The sequence below is a fragment of the Scyliorhinus canicula genome, chromosome 3, assembly GCF_902713615.1.
Source record: "Scyliorhinus canicula chromosome 3, sScyCan1.1, whole genome shotgun sequence".
In the NCBI taxonomy this organism is placed as follows: Eukaryota; Metazoa; Chordata; class Chondrichthyes; order Carcharhiniformes; family Scyliorhinidae; genus Scyliorhinus; species Scyliorhinus canicula.
The window spans coordinates 229,373,179-229,395,155 of NC_052148.1; the positions used below are offsets into that span (position 1 = coordinate 229,373,179).

The 21,977-nt window shown below is 42.9% G+C and overlaps 1 protein-coding gene across 12 annotated transcripts in view; it reads left to right on the top strand.

Moving 5' to 3' along the window:
- kiaa1109 (KIAA1109 ortholog) overlaps positions 1-21,977 on the top strand; it is a 534,122-nt gene that overhangs the window by 13,690 nt on the left and 498,455 nt on the right. For 9 of the 12 annotated variants that reach the window (XM_038792369.1, XM_038792381.1, XM_038792375.1 and 6 more), the window contains exon 3: positions 7,275-7,366. The exons of 2 other annotated variants lie outside the window; for them this stretch is intronic. In XM_038792369.1, the coding sequence (XP_038648297.1) occupies positions 7,298-7,366 (69 nt within the window). In that variant the 5' untranslated portion in view covers positions 7,275-7,297. Of the gene's footprint in view, positions 1-7,274; positions 7,367-12,207; positions 12,226-21,977 lie in introns of those variants that run through there. One more of the 12 variants, XM_038792380.1, reaches the window with a different exon arrangement.

Here is a 21,977-nt window from a genome sequence, read left to right on the forward strand (position 1 = left end):
CGCTGGGAGTACCGATTCTGGTCCCTACAGGGGGCCAGCATGGCGGTGGAGCGGTTCACGCTGCTCCAGCCTCCCATTCCCTGCGCGAACTGCGCGCCGCAGGATCTGCGCATGTGCAGTGGTGCCGGCGCCAACACGCGCGTGTGCGGTGGCCTCCCTCAACGTGCTGGCCCCGATGCAACATGGCGCGGGGGTTCAGGGGCCGGCGCGTAAGAAAATAGGCCCAGGAAGCGAGAGGCTGGCCCGGCAATCGGTGGGCCCTGATCGCGGGCCAGGCCCACCGAAGCCCGCCCCCGCCACAGGCTGCCCCCGACCCTGCGTACAGAATTCCCGCCGGCGCTGTCCACACCTGGTCGCAGCCGCCGGGAGTCTGCCTTTTTAGAGCGGCCGCTTGGCTCATCCGGGCCAGAGAATCGGTGGCCCGGCTCTCTGCCGCAACTGGCGCCATGCCAAACGCGCCGTCGCCAATGGCATTGCCCGCTCTGTGGAGAATCGTGCGCCGGCATTGGGGCGGCGTGGCCCGGTTGCGGGGATTCTCTGGTCCGGCCCCGTGCTGGGAGAATCCTGCCTGTTGTTCTCTGAGGTGCAACCTGTCCTTTTTGCCCTAGAACTGGTCCCAGTCCCAATGCCACAAGAATCTGAAGCTGTCCCTCCTGCACCGTGTCTGATCCTCCTCATCTTCCTATTTCTATTCTCGCTATTGTATGGTTTTGGGAGTAATCTAGGCATTACTACCTTTTGAGGTCCTACTTTTTAATTACCTCCCTCACTAATGAAAGTCTTCCCGTAGAACCATCTGCCCTTTCTTTCTCATTGGTAACAAGGTGGACAATCCCTTTCTCCTGCAGATTATTCTGCACTCTCTTTGCGATGTCCTTGATAATGGCCATGATGTGGAGATGCCGGCGTTGGACTGGGGTGAGCACAGTAAGAAGTCTTACAACACCAGGTTAAAGTCCAACAGGTTTGTTTCAAACACGAGCTTTCGGAGCACGGCTCCTTCTTCAGGTGAATGGAAAGGCTTGTTCCAGAAAACAATTCAATTGTTTCTGGAACAAGCCTTTCCATTCACCTGAAGAAGGAGCCGTGCTCCAAAAGCTCGTGTTTGAAACAAACCTGTTGGACTTTAACCTGGTGTTGTAAGACTTCTTACCTTGATAATGGCAGCAGGGATGCAAAACACCATGCGGCACTATCAATGATGGTTACAGAAACACCTGGCTGTTTCCCTAACTGTGGAATCTCATATAACAATAGTATTTCTGTACTTTGCTGTTTCCTCTTCAGACCCGTGCAGTCCCATGTCTACTGGTATCATGGCCTAGCCATCTTCAATGTACTGTCACTCTTAGTCATTGATACGTACCAATTTGAGAATGGCACACCCTGAAGACTTATAATAATAATAATCGCTTATTGTCACAAGTAGGCTTCAATGAAGTTACTGTGAAAAGCCCCTAGTTGCCACATTCCAACACCTGTTCGAGGAGGGTGGTACTGGAATTGAATCCGGGCTGCTGGCATTGTTCTGCATTACAAGTCAGCGATTTAGCCCACTGTGCAAAACCAGGGTTCTGAACTTCCTGTCTCTTCCTACTATCATGAACTCTGTCTACCTATGGGATAGATCCATCTTGAATTGTCCGGGCAGGAAACACTCATCCTTTTTGATGCTTTGCCATGACGCCAGCTAATCTTCATATTTGGAAATCTGTGAACTCAAGCTGAAGCAGCTGGGGCCGTTTCCTGTATTTCTATGGTCCCCCAAGAGGTGTGAATTGTCCTGAAGTTCCCATATGGTGCAGGAATTGCAAGTCACAGCTGTCGGTTGCCCATCCAGTGTTTTTTTAATCAAAAGAAAGCTCAATTCCCTCTTTTAGGATGTAGCTTGTACTTAGTCAAAACAATTAATTTAAAATAATGTCTCAAGGGTAATTTGTGCTCATCCCCTTAATATGAATCTAAGTATTGTTATACTTCCCTGATTGAAAATTTTAATTTCTCCGTCCCTATTTTAGACCAATGCCTAGTTTAGAAAAGAGAAAATAAGGGAAAACTGGGAGAGCCTCAACGAATAACCACTGCTTTCCTGTAATGTCACATCTTGATGTTTTTCTCTTTTCTCACAGTCTGCCTCCTCCCACTCAGCTTTGTATACCCCTGCTGATTTTGTTCTGCTCCCAGCCACCTCTTTATACCGCCACGGGGCTCGTTCTACACCCACTGATCTCAGTCTCTCACCCAGCTTTTTACACCCCTAATGGTCTTGTTTTGCTCTCACCCAAAACTTGCTATTATGAGAACAGGAGCTCTTGGGATGTGCCATGTTCCTTTGCCAACATTGTTGCCTCATTTTTGGAAATAGATAATTGAAGTAATATTTTGTGGTAGGTATTGTAGCATCGTAACCAGGTCATGTGATTCCTTTATCGACTAACAACTTAAGAACATAAATAAGGAACAGGGTTAGGCTGTTCCTTTCTTTGATGAGGAAAAACCACACCGTACTCTAGGAGTGGTCTTATCAAAATTCTATACAATTTTACTAAGATTTATTTTCAATTGTACTCCAATCCTTTTGTAATTTCCCAATTACTTACATTACCTACATGTTAACATGTTGTGATTCGTGTACTGGAACACCTAGGTCCCTCTGAATACCAACATTTCCCAATCTCTCTCCATTTGAAAATCATTCTGCTTTTGGGTTTAACATGTTTTGTTGAAGCCGCCACTTTGTGGGTATTGGAATAATCTGTGATATGATGAAGACTTCAGGACAGCTAAATATATAGAAATATTCAGAAGACTAAATCAACACGTTGAAAAATAAATCTCTGTTTGTTTATATTTTTATTTTGAAAACAATGTGTACATTAATGCAGATTGGTACCAAGGGTGACTTTTAATTCTGGCAGCAGGGATGTTGAATTGAGAATGCTGTAATCCAACTTGACACAGTGCAGGGTGTGTATCTCATTAACTAGCTCTTGTTCGAGTATTATTTAGAATCCTTTTATAATTATAAAAAATAAGTAACTTTGAAACTTGAATTTTGGAAACTGGAGTAGTTTTAAAAAATATATTTTTTATTCTCCTTTTTCACATTTTCTCCCAAATTTACACCCAACAATAAACAATAATCAGTAACTAATGTAATGTTGATCCCCATATCAATAACAACAATCCCATTCTCCCACCAAACCCCAGACATTAGCCTGCATGTTAACATAAACAAATGACAAAAAGGAATCAGGAATCACCCATAGTCACCATTAACACATACAGTCTCTCTCCACCCCCAATGTTTGATGTGATCCAATTCTCAAAAGTGCACAATGAATAACGCCCATGAATTGTAGAACCCCTCCATCCCATCCTTCCCCTCAGTTCAAAGTTGACCTTTTCGCAAATTCCAGCCCCCCCCAACGTTTACGCCCATCTTCTACCCCCCTCAAAGAGCCGGCTCATCCCCGCCATTGTAAAGTGCGCTCTATACTCCACCTTCAGCTGTATCAGCCCTAATCTCGCACATGAGGTGCAGGCATTCACCCTCCAGAGCATCTCACACCAGAACGATTCCTCCATACCCTCTCCCAACTCTTCCTCCCACTTTGCCTTGATCCCTTCCAGCGGCGCCTTCTCCTCCAAAATAGCCCCGTAAACTGCCGATATTACCCCCTTGTCCAGTCCCTCTGTCATCAGCACCTCCTCCAGCAATGTGGAAGCCAGCTCTACTGGGAAGCTCTTTTCTCTGGAAAGTCTCAAACCTGCATGTATCTAAACATTTCCCCCTGCTCCGGCCCATACTTTGCTCCCAGCTTCTTCGATCCTGCAAAACGAGCCCGAAGAAACAAATCTTTTAGTGTCCTGATTCCTTTCTCTTCCCATTTCCGAAAATTTCCAACCCACTTCCCTGGCTCAAATCTATGGTTCCCCTGAATCAGCATTTCCTGGAAAAAGTTAATTGCCCTTTTCTATGGGCTACTGTAATATTAGTTTTACTAATTGATGTCATCCATCTGTTATTTTGAATGTGTTAGTTTCAGTGAGTAAAACCACACTAAAATTACAATAGATAATTAATTTTTAATTTTGTTGTTAATTACCAAAAGTGCGCCTTCCCCTTTTCAGTTATTTTCTTCCCTAGCTTCCTTTAAGCCTCAAGCAAGATTTTTAAATGACCTCTTCCAAGGCCCTAGTGTGAAACAGCTGCTAGGACAGAGGGGAGTCGCAAGGAAGGTTCGAATGGGCTTTGAGCCATTTTGTTTCATTGTTCCAGAGTACTTGGTCATTGCTTTGTTTCCTAACAAAAGTTAGTTGGACTTAACTCTGTACCTGCTCACTTGTTATAACCATTGACCACACTGCGCATAAATACATACTCTCCTGACTTCTGTCCTAAGCTTGCCTATCACGCACATGAACCTGTACTTGCTCTCAGTGCAGCTCTGGCATATCAGAAAGTATTCTTCATGTTTATTTTCTCTTATTCTCCTCTTAACTATCTTGCATTAATTTATAAAGTGTCCTATGAAAAATCTAATTTCAAGCTGAGAAGTCAGCATCAGTCCATTCCTTGCTTCTAACAATGGGGGTGAGTAACATTGCTTATCTCTGTTTCTCCTTATTGATGCACATGAGGTACTAGAGATTACTTTCCTTGTCCATGTAGCAAGGAGCAGTAAATATTTACCTGGAGAGACAGTATGAAGATGTCTGAAAGGAGTGTGCCAATAAATTTCAATAGTGATGCCTCAGTAGGGCCATGATGAAGTACATGATGTTTTATTATTGTGTCACCCATTACCTCTATGCTCACTGAACTATATTTGCTCCTGATTGAGTAATGAATCAATTTTAAAATTCAAATACTTTTTCACATCCCTCCATGGTTTTCCCCCTTCCCATCTCTGTGACTTCCTACAGCCCTTTGAGGTAGTTATGCTCTGTTATCTCAGGAAAATCTCAGTGTCCGCATCAAAAAAAAATATTTTGATCCTCTTCCACCACCCTTTCAGGAAATTTGTTACAGATTGTAACAGCTTGCTGCATTAAAAATCATCTAATCTCACCTCCGGGTTCTTTCGTCAGTTATTTTAAATGTGTCCTCTAGCTATTTACTGCACTGTCATTGGAAATGGTTCATCCATATTTACTCCCATCAGAATCCGACATGATTTTGCACACTCTATTAAATCTCCCCTTAACATTCTCTGCTGTAAGGAAAGCAACCTCAATTTCTCTACTTTCTCTATACACAAGTCTTGCAGCTCTGACACCATTCCAGTAATTTTCTCAACACTCTTCAAAGTGTTAACATATTTCCTGAAGTCTGGTGTCCAGCATTGGACACGTTACTGCAACTGCAGCCCAACAAGTAATTTATAGAATTAAATTAAATGTGTATATAAGCAAGGAAGTTATGCTATGCAGCTGTTTATAAAGCTAGGGATCCTGACTACTTTTTAAATAGTCCTCTCGACAAGGTCCTGCTACCTTGAGTGATTTGTGCAGGTTCTCCCTCGGGTCTTTCCATTTCTGCATCCCATTTAAAATTAAATCATTACTTCATTAAAATTCATGCAATTAACCAGTTATTTTTTAAGGTCATTTCATGTTCATTATTTGTCCATTTGTTCATTCTAATATTTATGATTATATCAACCTGAATTTTGAAGTACTCATGTCAGGTAAATTTCTGAGAATTTTCAGCAGAAGTTTGGATGCATTGTTTCTTTCTTTGTGATAATGCTGTTAAAACCACTGAATATATATATATTAATTTTTTTTTAATGTTTCCAATTACGACCCAGTGGTTAGCACTGTTGCTTCACAGTGCCAGGGTCCCAGGTTCGATTTCCGGCTTGGGCCACTGTCTGTGCGGAGTCTGCACATTCTTCCTGTGTTTGCGTGTTTTCTCCTGATGCTTTGGTTTCCTGCTCCGGTTTCCTCCTATAAGTCCCAAAAGACAAGCTCTTCGGTAATTTGGACATTCTGAATTCTCCCTCTGTGTACCCAAAGACTAGGGACTTTTCACAGTAACTTCATTGCATTGCCAATGTAAGCCGACTTGTGACAATAAAGATTATTATTATTAAGGGGCCATCTAGTGTCAGTCCACCTACCCTGCACATCTTTGGGTTGTGGGAGTGAGACCCATGCAGACCATGTGGAAACTTCACACAGCTGAACTCTGGTCCTCGGCGCCGTGAGGCAGCAATGCTAACCATAGCGCCACCATGCCGCCCTTGAAAATCCACTGAGTATTTCTAATGCCATTCTCTATTCTCATTTGTGGATAAAACAGAATGTACTGAATACTTAATCTTCTGTTTTTCCTTCCTAGTATGTATTCTACAAAGCCCGCATGTTCTCTCTCAGCTGCATGGTTGCATAGCAATCTGAAAGTTATTGTGCAGCTTGAATTGCTCCTTTAAGTTACCTTGCATATTTGACTGCGCAAAAAAAACTAAAGGGCCGACACAGTTAAACGAATCAGCCATGCACTATTAAAAATATTAGAGGGTATGTTGGTGCTAAACAGCATTAACATCCCAGCAATCATGTTGCCAACACTCAATAATACTTAAAACATTAGTAACAAGGGCAGAATCTTTTCTGCTTTAGTACCGTGTGATGTAATTATGTTGTTTGTGCCATGTTGCTTAAACCAGTTACGATGAAAAGTCATCGATCTGAACAGTTAATTGTTCCTTATCTAGAGATAATTTATAGAGATTATCTAGAGATAATTGGCAGCACGGTAGCATGGTGGTTAGCATAAATGCTTCACAGCTCCAAGATCCCAGGTTCGATTCCCGGCTGGGTAACTGTCTGTGCGGAGTCTGCACGTCCTCCCCATGTGTGCGTGGGTTTCCTCCGGGTGCTCCGGTTTCCTCCCACAGTCCAAAGATGTGCGGGTTAGGTGGATTGGCCATGCTAAATTGCCCGTAGTGTCCTAATAGTAAGGTTAAGGGGGGAGTTGTTGGGTTACGGGTATAGGGTGGATACGTGGGTTTGAGTAGGGTGATCATTGCTCGGCACAACATCGAGGGCAGAAGGTTCTGTGCTGTACTGTTCTATGTTCTATGTTCTAGATGCCATGAAGATTTTCCAGTATTTTTTGTTTTATTTGAGATTTACAGCGTTCACAGTATTTTGTTTTTTTCTTATAACCTGTAACAACTTTGCCTGATCTATATACTTTTTTTTGTAGTTCTTCTAGTTCAAAAAATATGCTTTGCTCCTATTTTCCTATTTTGTTCCCATAGCACACAGACAACATTCTGACTGAATGAAGATTCATGACTTCACTGCTCCATGTTATTTGGTCGGGTCCAATTATTGGATAAATATTATAGCAGTAGGTTTTCTTCTAATAATCATTATGTATTGCGTAGGCAGATAACATTACAAATAGAAGCCCGATGTTTGCAGCAATTAAGTATAACATAGCTTGCTATTAACCTTTTCAATTGAATGCCAATTATAAATATAAACCTAATAATCTATATACTATCAGAAAATGCTGGAAAAACTAAGCCTGGCAGAATCTGTGGAGAGAGAAGCAGTGCTAATGTTTCGAGTCGAATATGATTTTTTTTCAGAATTGGAAAAGCAGAAATGTGATTGGTTTCAGGCTGTTGAAAAAGCAGAGAGGGGAAGTTGAAGCAAAATAGAAGGTCAGAAGAGATTAAAAGACAAAGATGGCGTGGAGCACAAGACGGGGAGTGGTAATGACGTTACCTAGGTGAAACCTTTGGTCCAGGGTAGATGTTAAGAGCAGAAAAAGGGGCCAGCACTCTCTCAAGCAAAACTGAATGTTTTAATAGCAGAAAAAGATGTCAGCATTGTCTAAAAGCAAAATAGTCTTTAGAAGGGTCATGTGGACTAAACAACTCTGTTTCTCTCTCAACAGATGCTGCCGAACTTGCTGAGTTTATCCAGCATTTTCAGTTTTTTTTATAGCAGAAAATAGCATAGAAACACAGAAAATAGGAGAAGGATGAGGCCATTCATCCCTTCAAGCCTGCACCATTATTCATTATAAGCATGGCTGATCATCCAACTCAATAGCCTAATCCTGTTCTCCCCCCCCCCCCATATCCTTTGATCCCCTTCACCCTAAGTGCGATATCTAACTGTTTCTTAAAAACATACAATGTTTTAAAAAAAAATTTTGAGTGTACAATTCATTTTTTCCAATTAAGGGGCAATTTAGCGAGGCCAATCCACCTGGCCTGCATATCTTTGGGTTATGGGGCTGAAACCCACGCAAACACAGGGAGAATGTGCAAACTCTACACGGACAGTGACCCAGAGTTGAGATCAAACCTGGGACCTCGGGACTGTGAGGCAGCAGTGCTAACCACTGCACCACCATGCTGCCCTTAAAAACATACAATGCTTTGGCCTCAAATACTTTCTGTGCTAACAAATTCCACAGGCTCATCACTCTAGGAATAAAGAAACTTGTCCTCATATCTGTCCTAAATAGTCTACTCCGTATCCTCAGAATGTGATCCCTGGTTCTGGACACACCCACCATCCTTCCTGCATCTAACCTGTCTAATCCTGTTAGAATTTTATAGGTTTCTATGAGATCCCCCTTCATTCTTCTGAACTCCAGCGAATACAATTCTAACCGATTCAATCTCTCTTCATACGTCAGTCCCATCACCCCAGGAATCAGTCTTCGCTGCAATCTCTCTATAGCAAGATCATCCTTCCTCAGCTAAGGAGATCAATACTTTACACAATATTCCAGGTGTGGTCTCACCAAGGCCCTGTATAATTAAAGCAAGGCATCCCTGCTCCTCCCCGCCTGCTGTACCTGCATGCTTGCCTTTGGTGACTGGTGGTGTACGAGGTGGGGATTTCAAAATGGAGGACAGAGTTCATGGCCTGAAGTTGTTGAATACCGTATTGAATGCAGAAGGCTGTAAACTGCATTATGTGAAGTTGTGGTAATGTTCCACCAGCTTGTGTTGGGCTTCACTGTTACATTGTAGTAGGCCAAGGATAAAAATATGAGCAGAGCAAGATGGTGAATTGGAATGACAAGTGACCGAAAGTTCTAGGTTATGCTTGCAGGCTGAGCAATGGTGTTCAGCAAAGCGGTCACCCATTCTGAGTTTAGTCTCCCCCAAATAAAATCTGTGCCTATGGGTACCCACATGGGTGCTGGTTATGCCTGTGCTTTTGTAGGGTGTGTGAAACATTATTTGTTCCAGTCCTACCCGTGTTGGGGGCCCCTCCGCCTCCCACAACTCTTTTTTTCTTGTACATAAGTGACGATTGGTGCCACTTCGTACTCTGGTCTGGACAAATTCATCAATTTTTCACCCAAATGCCACCTCCTTCACCTTCACATTGCCCATCTATGAAAGCTTAGTTCCATTCTTTGCCTTCTCTGTCTCTATTTCTGATAATAGACTGTCTATCAATCTTCATTATTGATAGACAGCATGATAGCATGGTGGTTAGCACAATTGCTTCACAGCTCCAGGGTCCCAGGTTCGAATTCCCGGCTTGGTTCACTGTCTGTGCGGAGTCTGCACGTTCTCCCCGTATGTGCGTGGGTTTCCTCCAGGTGCTCCGGTTTCCCCCACAGTCCAAAGATGTGCAGGTTGGGTGGATTGGCCAGGCTAAATTGCCCTTAGTGTCCAAAATTGTCCTTAGTGTTGGGTGGGGTTACTGGGTTATGGGGATAGGGTGGAGGTGTGGGCTTGGGGAGGGTGCTCTTTCAAAGTGCCGGTGCAGACACGTTGGGCCGAATGGCCTCCTTCTGCACTGTAATTTCTATGTAAATGACAAGCTACTGGCTCCCACAGCTACCCCGATTACACCTCCTCACTCGAAACTTCCAGTAAGGACTCTACCAGTTGTCCATCTACGTTCCACCTGTTACACTGATGCTATCTTCCACAACAGTGATTCTGATATGTCTCCCTTTTTCCTGATTCTCTCCCCCTCCCCCCACCCAGCGCCACCCCCTCTCCACTGTGATTGACATGGCTATCAACTGTGTCTGACCCGTTTGCCTCACTTCTGCCCTCGCCCTTCCAGAACCAGGTAAGGGTTCCCCTTGTCCTCTCCTTCCAACCCACATCCTCCATATGCAATGGATCATCCTCTGCCATTTCCACCAACTCCAGCATGATGCCACCACCAAACCCATCTTCCCTTCACTGTGCTTGTCAACATTCTGAATCATAGAATTTACAGTGCAGAAGGAGGCCGTTCGGCCCATCGAGTCTGCACCGGCTCTTGGAAAGAGCACCCGTAACCCAGTAACCCCATCCAACCCCCCCGGACACCAAGGGAAGGGTTAATTCCTTCCGTAAATTCCTGGTCCACTCCTCTATCACCACCAACACCTCCTTACTTTCCCACTGCATCTTCCCATGCATTGCAGAAAGTGTAACACCTGCGCCTTTACCTCCTCTGTCCTCACCATCCAAGGCTCCCAACATTTCTTTCAGGTGAAGCAGCAATTTACTTGCACTTTCTTTGATTTAGTCTACTGTATTCACTGTTCACAATGTGGTCTCCTCAATATTGGGGAGACCAAACACAGACTGGATGACCTTCGCTGAGTCTTCCAGCATAATCCTGACTTTCCTGTTGCTTGCCATTTCAATTCATCCTCTTGCTCTCATGATCACATTTTGGTCCTTAGCCTGCTGCAGTGTTACAGTGAAGCTGAACACAAGCTGGAGTAGCAGTATCTCGCCATCCGATTCGGCACTTTACAGCCTCTGGACTGAACATTGAATTTAAAAACTTCAGACCATGAAGTGTCTCCTCCATTTCGTTCTATATTGAATCTTAACCCCTTTGCTTCGCTCTTGTTCTCTCTCTCTCTTGTTCTCTCTCACACACTCACTCGCTCGCTCACTCACGCACTCATTCACTCACTCACACACTCACTCACTCACTCACTCACTCACTCACACACTCACTCACTCACTCACTCACTCACTCACTCACTCACTCACTCACTCACTCACTCACTCACTCACTCACTCACTCACTCACTCACTCACTCACTCACTCACTCACTCACTCACTCACTCACTCACTCACTCACTCACTCACTCACTCACTCACTCACTCACTCACTCACTCACTCACTCACTCACTCACTCACTCACTCACTCACTCACTCACTCACTCACTCACTCACTCACTCACTCACTCTCACTCACTCACTCACTCACTCTCTCACTCACTCACTCACTCACTCACTCACTCACTCACTCACTCACTCACTCACTCACTCACTCACTCACTCACTCACTCACTCACTCACTCACTCACTCACTCACTCACTCACTCACTCACTCACTCACTCACTCACTCACTCACTCACTCACTCACTCACTCACTCACTCACTCACTCACTCACTCACTCACTCACTCACTCACTCACTCACTCACTCACTCACTCACTCACTCACTCACTCACTCACTCACTCACTCACTCACTCACTCACTCTTCCCCTTCCCATTCCCATTCCCATTCCCATTCCCATTCCCATTCCCATTCCCATTCCCATTGACTTGTTTTGATGTTTTGCTTTCAAGGAGTCCAGGCCCTTGTTCTGCCATTAATATATTCCACTATCATACTTCTATGCCACAATTAGTACCTATTTTAGTCTTTAACACTCCCTTTGTCTTGTATTCATGACATGTTTGTCAAATCTCTCTTGAGTTCCAGACCTTTGAATTTACTCCACCTGCTCTACCTGCCTTCAACAATATAAATGCATCACATTCCTACCTAAATATCCTGGCTGTCATGAATTATCTGGTCAACCTGTAGTTTATGCTCTTTCCTTGAAGCAGAGGTAAGCCTAGAAACAAAATGCTTAAAATATTCACTGATTTTAAGTAATAATCTTACTGGAATTCTTTTTGTTTTCATGAAAACATCATAGGATAGGGCATTCGACCCCCTCCATCTCCATATTCATTTTAGGGCTGTGATTAGCCCCAGCTTGAGCAGTGATTAATGCGTATATAAATTTGATAAGATTTGAGAGACTTTTTGGCTTTATTGATTTATTTTATGCTTTTAGGTTTGCCTATTTAAATTTCCAGTTTTGAACGATCTGTGTTTTCTGCTGCTTCATCATTGTTTGAGTTAGTCATGCCAAGTTCAAACAATTGAATCGAGCAGCATATGCGAATAGCGTTGGAAATAGAAGCAGGGAGGTGAGTTAGCCAATGTTAATCGTCCCAAACTTAGCCTCTCGCGTTACAGTGAACAAAGCAGGTTTGCAAAATAGAGCCCTCAAGTCTCTGCTTCTCAGTGGGTGAGTTGGGTTAGTTTTTTTCCACTCAACTGCATGTTCATGTGCATCTTAATCATTCTCAGCACTTATACCGTCCAATCATCAACATCTGCCTTTCACCGCCCACCTAACTGCGCAAGGAAAGCTAAGGACTGGTGTTAGTCAACATGGGGTCTGCTTGGCAGCAGTTGAAACATTTTAAAGTGTTGGAAGTGAAGGGAACATCTTTGTAAATTCCTCTGCTCAGGTCGGTGAAGAGAAGCAGAGCACTGGAACTCAGGCAGGGAGAGAGAAAGACTTGAGATACCATAAAAAGTTTATTTTCACAGGAAAATCCTTTTTGGAGAAAAACTTCGACAGTGCTGGTTAAACATGTAATTCCAGTTGAGGTCTTTCTTATCCTCCAATGTTGAGGCCTTTCTCATCCTCCAATGTTGAGGCTTCTATGCATATTTAGTTCACTTCAATCATGTTTCTCCCATGCTTCATTCAAATGAGTTTTTTACGATCCTTGCATTGGCCTTTTTGCCTGTCAGGCTGTCTAGCGAGAACGCCATATAAGAACAAGGAGCAGAAGTAGACCGTCCGGCCCTTCGAGCCTGCTCCGCCATTCTATAAGATCATGGCTGATCTTTTTGTGGTCTCAGAACCACACCCGCATTCTCGCCATATCCCGTAATTCCTTTATTTTTCAAAAAAAATCTACCCTATCTTTAAATATATTCAATGAAGTAGCGTCTACTACTCCTTTCGGTAGGGAATTCCATACTTTAACCACCCTCTGAGTGAAGAAGTTCCTCCTTGATTCAGTCCTAAATCTGCTCCCCCTAATCTTGAGGCTATGCGCTCTTGTCCTACTTTCACCTACCAGTGGAAACATCCTTTCTACTTCTATCTTATCCATTCCCTTCAAAATTTTATATGTTTCTATTAGATCCCCCTTCAACCTTCTGAATTCCAGTGAATATAATCCCAATCTACTCAGCCTCTTCTCATACGATAACCCCCTCAACTCCGGAATCAGCCTAGTGAACCTCCTCTGCACCCCCTCTAGTGCTAGCACATCCTTTCTCAAGTGTGGAGACCAAAACTGCACACAGTACTCCAGGTGTGGCCTCACCAGCACCTTGTCCAACTGCAACATTACCTCTCTACTTTTAAACTCAATCCCCTTCGCAATGAAGTACAAAATTCCATTTGCCTTCCTAATTACTTGTTGCACCTGCAGACCAACCTTCTGTGACTTATGCACAAGTACATCCAGGTCCCTCTGCATAGCAGCATGCTGCAGCTTTTTACCATTTAAGTAATAATCCGTTCTATTGTTACTCCTACCAAAATGCATGACTTCACACTTATTGACATTATACTCCATCTGCCAGACCGTTGCCCACTCACTCAATGTGTCAATGTTCCTCTGTAAGGTTTTACAGCCCTCAGTACACTTTGCTCTGCCACACACCTTCGTGTCATCTGCAAACTTGGATCCTCATACTCTCATTGGACCTTGGAGTAGTTCCCAACTCCAAATCGTCTATATAAATTTTAAATAATTGTGGTCCCAACACCGATCCCTGAGGCACACCACTCGTCACTGATTGCCAGCCAGAATAGCTGGCAATAACTCATTTATTCCCACTCTTTGTTTCCTGTTAGACAACCAATCCTCTATCCATGCTAGTACTCTACCCTTAACACCATGCATCCTTATCTTATGCAGCAGCCTCTTGTGCGGTACCTTGTCAAAGGCCTTTTGGAAATCTAGGTACACCACATCCACTGGGTTCCCTTTGTCTACCTTGCGCGAAATGTCTTCTTTAGAATTCCAAGAGATTCGTCAAGCATGACTTGCCCTTCATGAATCCATGCTGCGTCTGTCCAATGGGACAATTTCTATCGAGGTGCCCTCCTATCTCTTTGTTGATAATAGACTCAAGCATCTTCCCCACGACTGAGGTTAAGCTAACCAGTCTATAATTCCCCATCTTTTGTCTACTTCCCTTTTTAAACAGTGGCGTCACATTTGCTGTTTTCCAATCCTCTGGGACTGCCCCAGTGTTCAGCAAATTTTGGAAAATTACCGCCAGTGCATCTGCTGTTACTCCAGCCATCTCTTTCAGTACCCTGGGATGCATTCCATCAGGGCCAGGAGACTTATCTATCCTGAGCTCCATTAGCTTGCCCAACACTTGCTCTTTCATGATAGTAATGGTTTCTAGGTCCTCACGTACCTTCTTCTCTCGGTCAATTGCTGGCATGTTATTAGTGTCCTCCACTGTGAAGACCGATACAAAATATTTGTTCAATGTCTCCGCCATTTCATTATATCCCATAACTAATTATTTAAAATACAGATGGAGGGTGAGAAAGTAAAATCAAATACTAATGTTTTGTGTTTAAACAAAGGAGATTACAATGGGATGAGAGAAGAACTAGCTAAGGTAGACTGGGAGCAAAGACTTTATGGTGGAACAGTTGAGGAACAGTGGAGAACCTTCCAAGCGATTTTTCACAGTGCTCAGCAAAGGTTTATACCAACGAAAAGGAAGGACGGTAGAAAGAGGGAAAATCGACCGTGGATATCTAAGGAAATAAGGGAGAGTATCAAATTGAAGGAAAAAGCATATAAAGTGGCAAAGATTGGTGGGAGACTAGAGAACTGGGAAATCTTTAGGGGGCAACAGAAAGCTACTAAAAAAGCTATAAAGAAGAGTAAGATAGAGTATGAGAGTAAACTTGCTCAGAATATAAAAACAGACAGCAAAAGTTTTTACAAATATATAAAACAAAAAAGAGTGGCTAAGGTAAATATTGGTCCTTTAGAGGATGAGAAGGGAGTTTTAATAATGGGAGATGAGGAAATGGCTGAGGAACTGAACAGGTTTTTTGGGTCGGTCTTCACAGTGGAAGACACAAATAAAATGCCAGCGACTGATAGAAATGAGGCTATGGCAGGTGAGGACCTTGAGAGGATTGTTATCACTAAGGAGGTAGTGATGGGCAAGCTAATGGGGCTAAAGATAGATAAGTCTCCTGGCCCTGATGGAATGCATCCCAGAGTGCTAAAAGAAACGGCTAGGGAAATTGCAGATGCACTAATGATGATTTACCAAAATTCACTAGACTCTGGGGTGGTCCCGGTGGATTGGAAATTAGCAAACGTGACACCACTGTTTAAAAAAGGAGGTAGGCAGAGAGCAGGAAATTATAGGCCAGTGAGCTTAACTTCGGTAGTAGGGAAGATGCTGGAATCTATCATCAAGGAAGAAATAGCGAGGCATCTGGATAGAAATTGTCCCATTGGGCAGACGCAGCATGGGTTCATAAAGGGCAGGTCGTGCCTAACTAATTTAGTGGAATTTTTTGAGGACATTACCAGTGCAGTAGATAACGGGGAGCCAATGGATGTGGTATATCTGGATTTCCAGAAAGCCTTTGACAAGGTGCCACACAAAAGGTTGCTGCATGAGATAAAGATGCATGGCATTAAGGGTAAAGTAGTAGCATGGATAGAGGATTGGTTAATTAATAGAAAGCAAAGAGTGGGGATTAATGGGTGTTTCTCTGGTTGGCAATCAGTAGCTAGTGGTGTCCCTCAGGGATCCGTGTTGGGCCCACAATTGTTCACAATTTACATTGATGATTTGGAGTTGGGGACCAAGGGCAATGTGTCCAAGTTTGCAGATGACACTAAGATGAGTGGTAAAGCGAAAAGTGTAGAGGATACTGGAAGTCTGCAGAGGGATTTGGATAGGTTAAGTGAATGGGCTAGGGTCTGGCAGATGGAATACAATGTTGACACATGTGAGGTTATCCATTTTGGTAGGAATAACAGCAAACGGGATTATTATTTAAACGATAAAATATTAAAGCATGCCGCTGTGCAGAGAGACCTCGGTGTGCTAGTGCATGAGTCACAGAAAGTTGGTTTACAGGTGCAACAGGTGATTAAGAAGGCAAATGGAATTTTGTCCTTCATTGCTAGAGGGATGGAGTTTAAGACTAGGGAGGTTATGTTGCAATTGTATAAGGTGTTAGTGAGGCCACACCTGGAGTATTGTGTTCAGTTTTGGTCTCCTTACTTGAGAAAGGACATACTGGCACTGGAGGGTGTGCAGAGGAGATTCACTAGGTTAATCCCAGAGCTGAAGGGGTTGGATTATGAGGAGAGGTTGAGTAGACTGGGACTGTACTCGTTGGAATTTATAAGGATGAGGGGGGATCTTATAGAAACATTCAAAATTATGAAGGGAATAGATAGGATAGATGCGGGCAGGTTGTTTCCACTGGCGGGTGAAAGCAGAACTAGGGGACATAGCCTCAAAATAAGGGTAAGTAGATTTAGGACTGAGTTTAGGAGGAACTTCTTCACCCAAAGGGTTGTGAATCTATGGAATTCCTTGCCCAGTGAAGCAGTTGAGGCTCCTTCATTGCATGTTTTTAAGGTAAAGATAGATAGTTTTTTGAAGAATAAAGGGATTAAGGGTTATGGTGTTCGGGCCGGAAAGTGGAGCTGAGTCCGCAAAAGATCAGCCATGATCTCATTGAATGGCGGAGCAGGCTCGAGGGGCCAGATGGCCTACTCCTGCTCCTAGTTCTTATGTTCTTAACTAAATGACCACTCTCATCCTCTAACGGACTAAATGACCACTCTCATCCTCTAACGGACCAATGTTTACTTTAGCCACTCTTTTTAGTTTTATATAATTATAAAAACTTTTGCTATCTGTCCTTATAGTCTGTGCCAGTTTTTTTTCGTGTTCTATCTTATTTTTCTTTATGGCTCTTCGTGGCTTTCTGCTGACCTTTAAAGTTTTCCCAATCTTCTAGTTTCCCGCTGATCTTGGCCACTTTGTAAGTCTTCTCTTTCAATTTGACAGCCTCATGTATCTCCTTAGACACCCATGGTAGATTACCTCTTTTCTTACAATTCTTCCTTCTCACTGGAATATACTTTTGTTGAGCACTATGAAAGATTTCTTTGAAAGTACTCCACTGCTCCTCAACTGTCCTACCATAAAATATTTGTTTCCAGTCTACTTTAGCGAGATCCTTCCTCATTCTATCGTAGTCCCCTTTGTTCAAGCATAAGACCCTGGTATTGGATTCTATCATCACACTCTCCATCTGTATACTAAATTCAACCATGCTGTGACCACTCCTCCCAAGAGGATCCCTAACGATGAGGTCATTAATTATTCCTGCCTCATTCCACAGGACCAGATCTAGCATAGCTTGCTCTCTCGTCGGTTCCATTACATATTGTTCCAGAAAACTATCCCGGATACATTCAACGAACTCCTCTTCAAGGCTACCCTGACCGAGCTGATTTGACCAATCTATATGCAGATTAAAATCTCCCATGATAACTGCTGTACCCTTTTCACAGGCATTAGTTATCTCTTCATTTACTGCCCGTCTCAGTGTGATGCTATTATTTGGCGGCCTAAAAACTACGCCTATCAGTGTCTTTTTCTTCTTAGAATTTCTAATTTCTACCCAAATGCATTTAACCTCATTCTCCATAGAACCTATATCATCCCTCAATGCCACCCTGATGTCGTCCTTGATTATTAGTGCTACTCCACCTCCCTTACATACCTGTCTATCCCTCTGAAACGTCTGGTACCCCTGGATATTTAACTCCCAGTCGTGACCATCCTGCAACCATGTCTCCGTAATGGCTATCAAGTCATATTCATTCGCGATGATTTGTGCCGTTAATTCATCAACTTTGTTACGAATGCTACGAGCATTCAGGTAAAGTGCCTTAATGCTGACTTTCTTATCATTATTAGAGAAATTGGACATCATGAGATGTCCTAAGTTATCCTTCCTTTTTGCTTCATTCCTAGTCTGCCTTGAACTTAAACCCACCTGCACACTTGCTAACCTGCTGCTTATCCTTCCGTTTAACTGCCTACTCCCTGTCGCTTTCCCTTTCCCTCCCCCCCCGACTCAGAAGTTTGTTCTGAGCTGCTCCATAAGCAGGCAACTGCTCATTTGTGGAAAATGTTGCTATCAGCACATTTTGCAGCTGATGGTGTGGTTTCACAGGATCAAATGATTGTGGCCAGGCTGTTAAGCTTGTATGAAGCTGTGGTTACTAGTGTTTGCCAAGGGTCTATTCTGAATGTCTGGGAATATAGGCTGACCGGTCCAAGAGGGAGGGAGATCTCATTCAAGGTTTGTTAGTACAGGTAAATTATAATGGGAAACGTGTACTTTCCTTCCCAATTCTCACAATTTAACTTTCAATGTCATGGGATAGAACTTTGTCAGTTTTCCTGTTCACTAAATTAATGCTGCACAGGCCTTTTTCTTTACGGTCATCTTGGATCATAGGGGGTTAAAAGGAAAGACGGTATTGTCATTGAAGTAGTATTAATCATAATTTTTAATAACTGATGATGCACGCTGTACCAACTGATTTATCTAAAACATCTCTTTTTATCTAAATGAGCAATCTGCAAAATTTGGTAATATAGTAAAATGAAAAGGAAATTAATAATTTTCTACAGTTCTGAAGAAATGCTCCTTGAAAATTATTCCTAGCTTAACTGAAAATATTTTAATAAGAGATGTGGAAGTGTCTCTGAAGAATTTCTCTCCATCCTATCAATTCCTCAAAAATCTCCCCCCAGTGTTCTATATTCATTTTTGTAATCTCCCCATATATTCTAACCGTTGTCGCTCTGGTGGCAGGTCTTGGTGAATCTGTGCTGCAATATATCCTGTCTAAGGTGCAGTGTTCAGAACTTTAACTGCACTCCAGATGTAGTTCAACCAGGGCTTTGTCCAGCTGTCGTTAATCTTCCTCCCCTTTATACTCCAGCTTTCTAGTTATAACTGCTAAAGTTCTATTTCACCTTTCTTGTTTCTTTTTGTGACTGACTTCTGCAGTATAGATCTGTATGTAAGAGCCTAAAATTTATTTGGACCTTTGCTGTTCTTAGATTTGTACCATTTTAAGAAGTATTCTGATTTCAGAAAGGTCTTAGAGATAAGCCTACGGAGATAAGAACTACAGACCAGTGAGCCTTACGTCAGTGGTAGGGAAACTATTGGAGACAATTATGAAGGAGAAAATCTATCTCCACTTGGAGAGGCAAGGTTTGTCATGCCTAACAAATTTGATTGCATTTTTTGAGCATGTGACCAGGTATGCGGTTAATGGAGTTGATGTAGTTTATATAGATTTCAGCAAAGCCTTTGACAAGGTCCCACATGGGAATCTTCTAAAGAAGGCAAATGCACATGGGATACAGAGTAACTTGATCAAAATTAGCATAGCTGTAGGATACAGAGGGTGATGACAGACGGTTGCTTTAGTGACTGGAAGCCAGTGTCCAGTGGAGTACCACAGGGATCTGTGCTGTGTCACCTATTATTTGTCATTTATGTGAACAACATAGACGACTATGTGGGGGGTAAAATCAGTACATTTGCGGATGACACAAAGATTGGCTGAGTGGTTAACAGTGAGTTTGAATGTCTTGGGTTACAGGAAGATATAGATGCGATGGTCAAATGGGCAGAAAAGTGGTATTTATGGAATTTTGTTTTTATAAATTTAGAGTACCCAATTAATTTTTTCCAATTAAGGGGCAATTTAGCATGGCTAATCCACCTACTCTGCACATCTTTTGGGTTGTGGGGTGTAAACCACGCAAACACAGGGAGAATGTGCAAACTCCACGTGGATAGTGACCCAGAGCTGAGATCGAACCAGGGACCTCGGCGCCGTGAGGCATCTATGCTAACCAGTGCACCACCGTGCTGCCGGCAGATGGAATTTGACCCTGAAAATGTCAGATGATGCACTTTAGAAGGAGTAATTTGGTAATAATACCAATAATAATAATCTTTTTTTAGTGTCACAAGTTGGCTTACATTAACACTACAATGAAGGTACTGTGAAAATCCCATAGTTGCCACACTCTGGCGCCTGTTCGAGTACACTGGGGGAAAATTCGGAATGTCCAATGCACCTAACAGCACGTCTTTTGTGACTTGTGGGAGGAAACCGGAGCACCCGGAGGGCACCTATGCAGAAACAGGGAGAAAGTGCAGACTCCGCACAGACAATGACCCAAGCCGGGAATCAAACTCGTGTACTTGGGGCTGTGAAGCAACAGTGCTAGCCACTATGTTACCGTGCCGCCCTAAGGAAGTATTCAATGGCCTGACACTGGAAAGTTCCGAGGAACATTTGGCGTATTTGTCCATCGATCTCTGGAGGCAGGAGGGCAGGTTTATAGGGTGGTGAAAAAGTATTATGGGACCCTTGCCTAATCGAGGCATAGATTACAAAAGCAGGGAGGTCATGTTGGAGTTGTATAGAATTTTGGTGGGGACACGGAGTACTGTGAGCAATTCTGGTCGCCACATTATAGGAAGGATGTGATTGCAGGGGGTGCGGTGGCGATTCACCTGGATGTTGCCTGTGATGGAACTTTATGTTATGAAGAGAGGTTGGATAGGCTTAGGTTGTTTTCACTGGAGCAGGGAAGACTGAGGGGCGACCTAATCGAGGTGTACAAGATTATGAAGAACATGACAGGTTGGATAGAGAGCAGCTGTTCCTCTTAGTTGAAAGGCCAGCTATGAGGGGACGCAAGTTCAAGGTGGGGGACAGGAGGTTTGGGGGTATTTGAGGAAATATCTTTTTACCCAGAGGGTAGTGACGATCTGGAATGCACTGCCTGGGAGGGTAGTAGAGTTGGGTTGCCTCACTTCCTTTAAAAAGTACCTGGATGAGTACTTGGCACGTCATAACGGAATTTGGTGGGCAGGTCAGGTGTTTTTCATGCGTTGGTGCAGACACGATGGGCTGAAGGGCCTATTCTGCACTATTATTCTGTGATTCTGTGATTTATTTTTGGGTTCAAAATGGATGACCTTGCCTGCTTGAAATAGATCTGCTGCATTTTTGGCAGCTCTCAATTTATCAATGTCTTTGGTGATTTTATGCTCTCTCTATGAAGGACTCTTTCTTTCAATTCAAATATGCACACATTGTCCCTCCTGTTTGACTTCTACTACTTAACCTATCTGCATTCTGGCTTGTGGTAACATTAGTCAGTTACAGTCCTTGATTCATTATTAATTTCCCTGGAATACCAGGTTTATATTCTCTATCTCAACTGTGAAGACAACATAAATTCTTTTATAAATCTGCCATTTCCTCATTTTCTGCATATGTTTTACAGGATCCAGATTATCCATGAACATTGTTCTCTTGAAATATATTTGTAAAATTGTTTTGTTAATCTTGTTACTCTTTACAAATTTATTTTTATATTCCTTTTTTGCAGTTCTTACTATTTTTATTATCTTTCTTTGCTGTTCTTCACATTTATCACCATCCCCTGGACCTGTACTATTCTTAATGAAATTTTATATGCACTTTCTTCAGTTTTTTGATATCTCTCACCTCTTTATTTGACCATGGCTATTTTCTTTGGTAAGCAGATTCTTAATGGTACCATATTAAGCTTTTTTTTAACGTTTCCCATTGTTCAACTATAGTTTTACCTGTTAACAATTTTGATCAGTTTTGCTGATTCTGATCTCATTAAAGTCGGCCGTCCCAAAATCTGTTATCCTAACTCTCAAGTTTCTCATTTCATTATACCTAATATTGAATGCAATCATCTTATGATCACTATT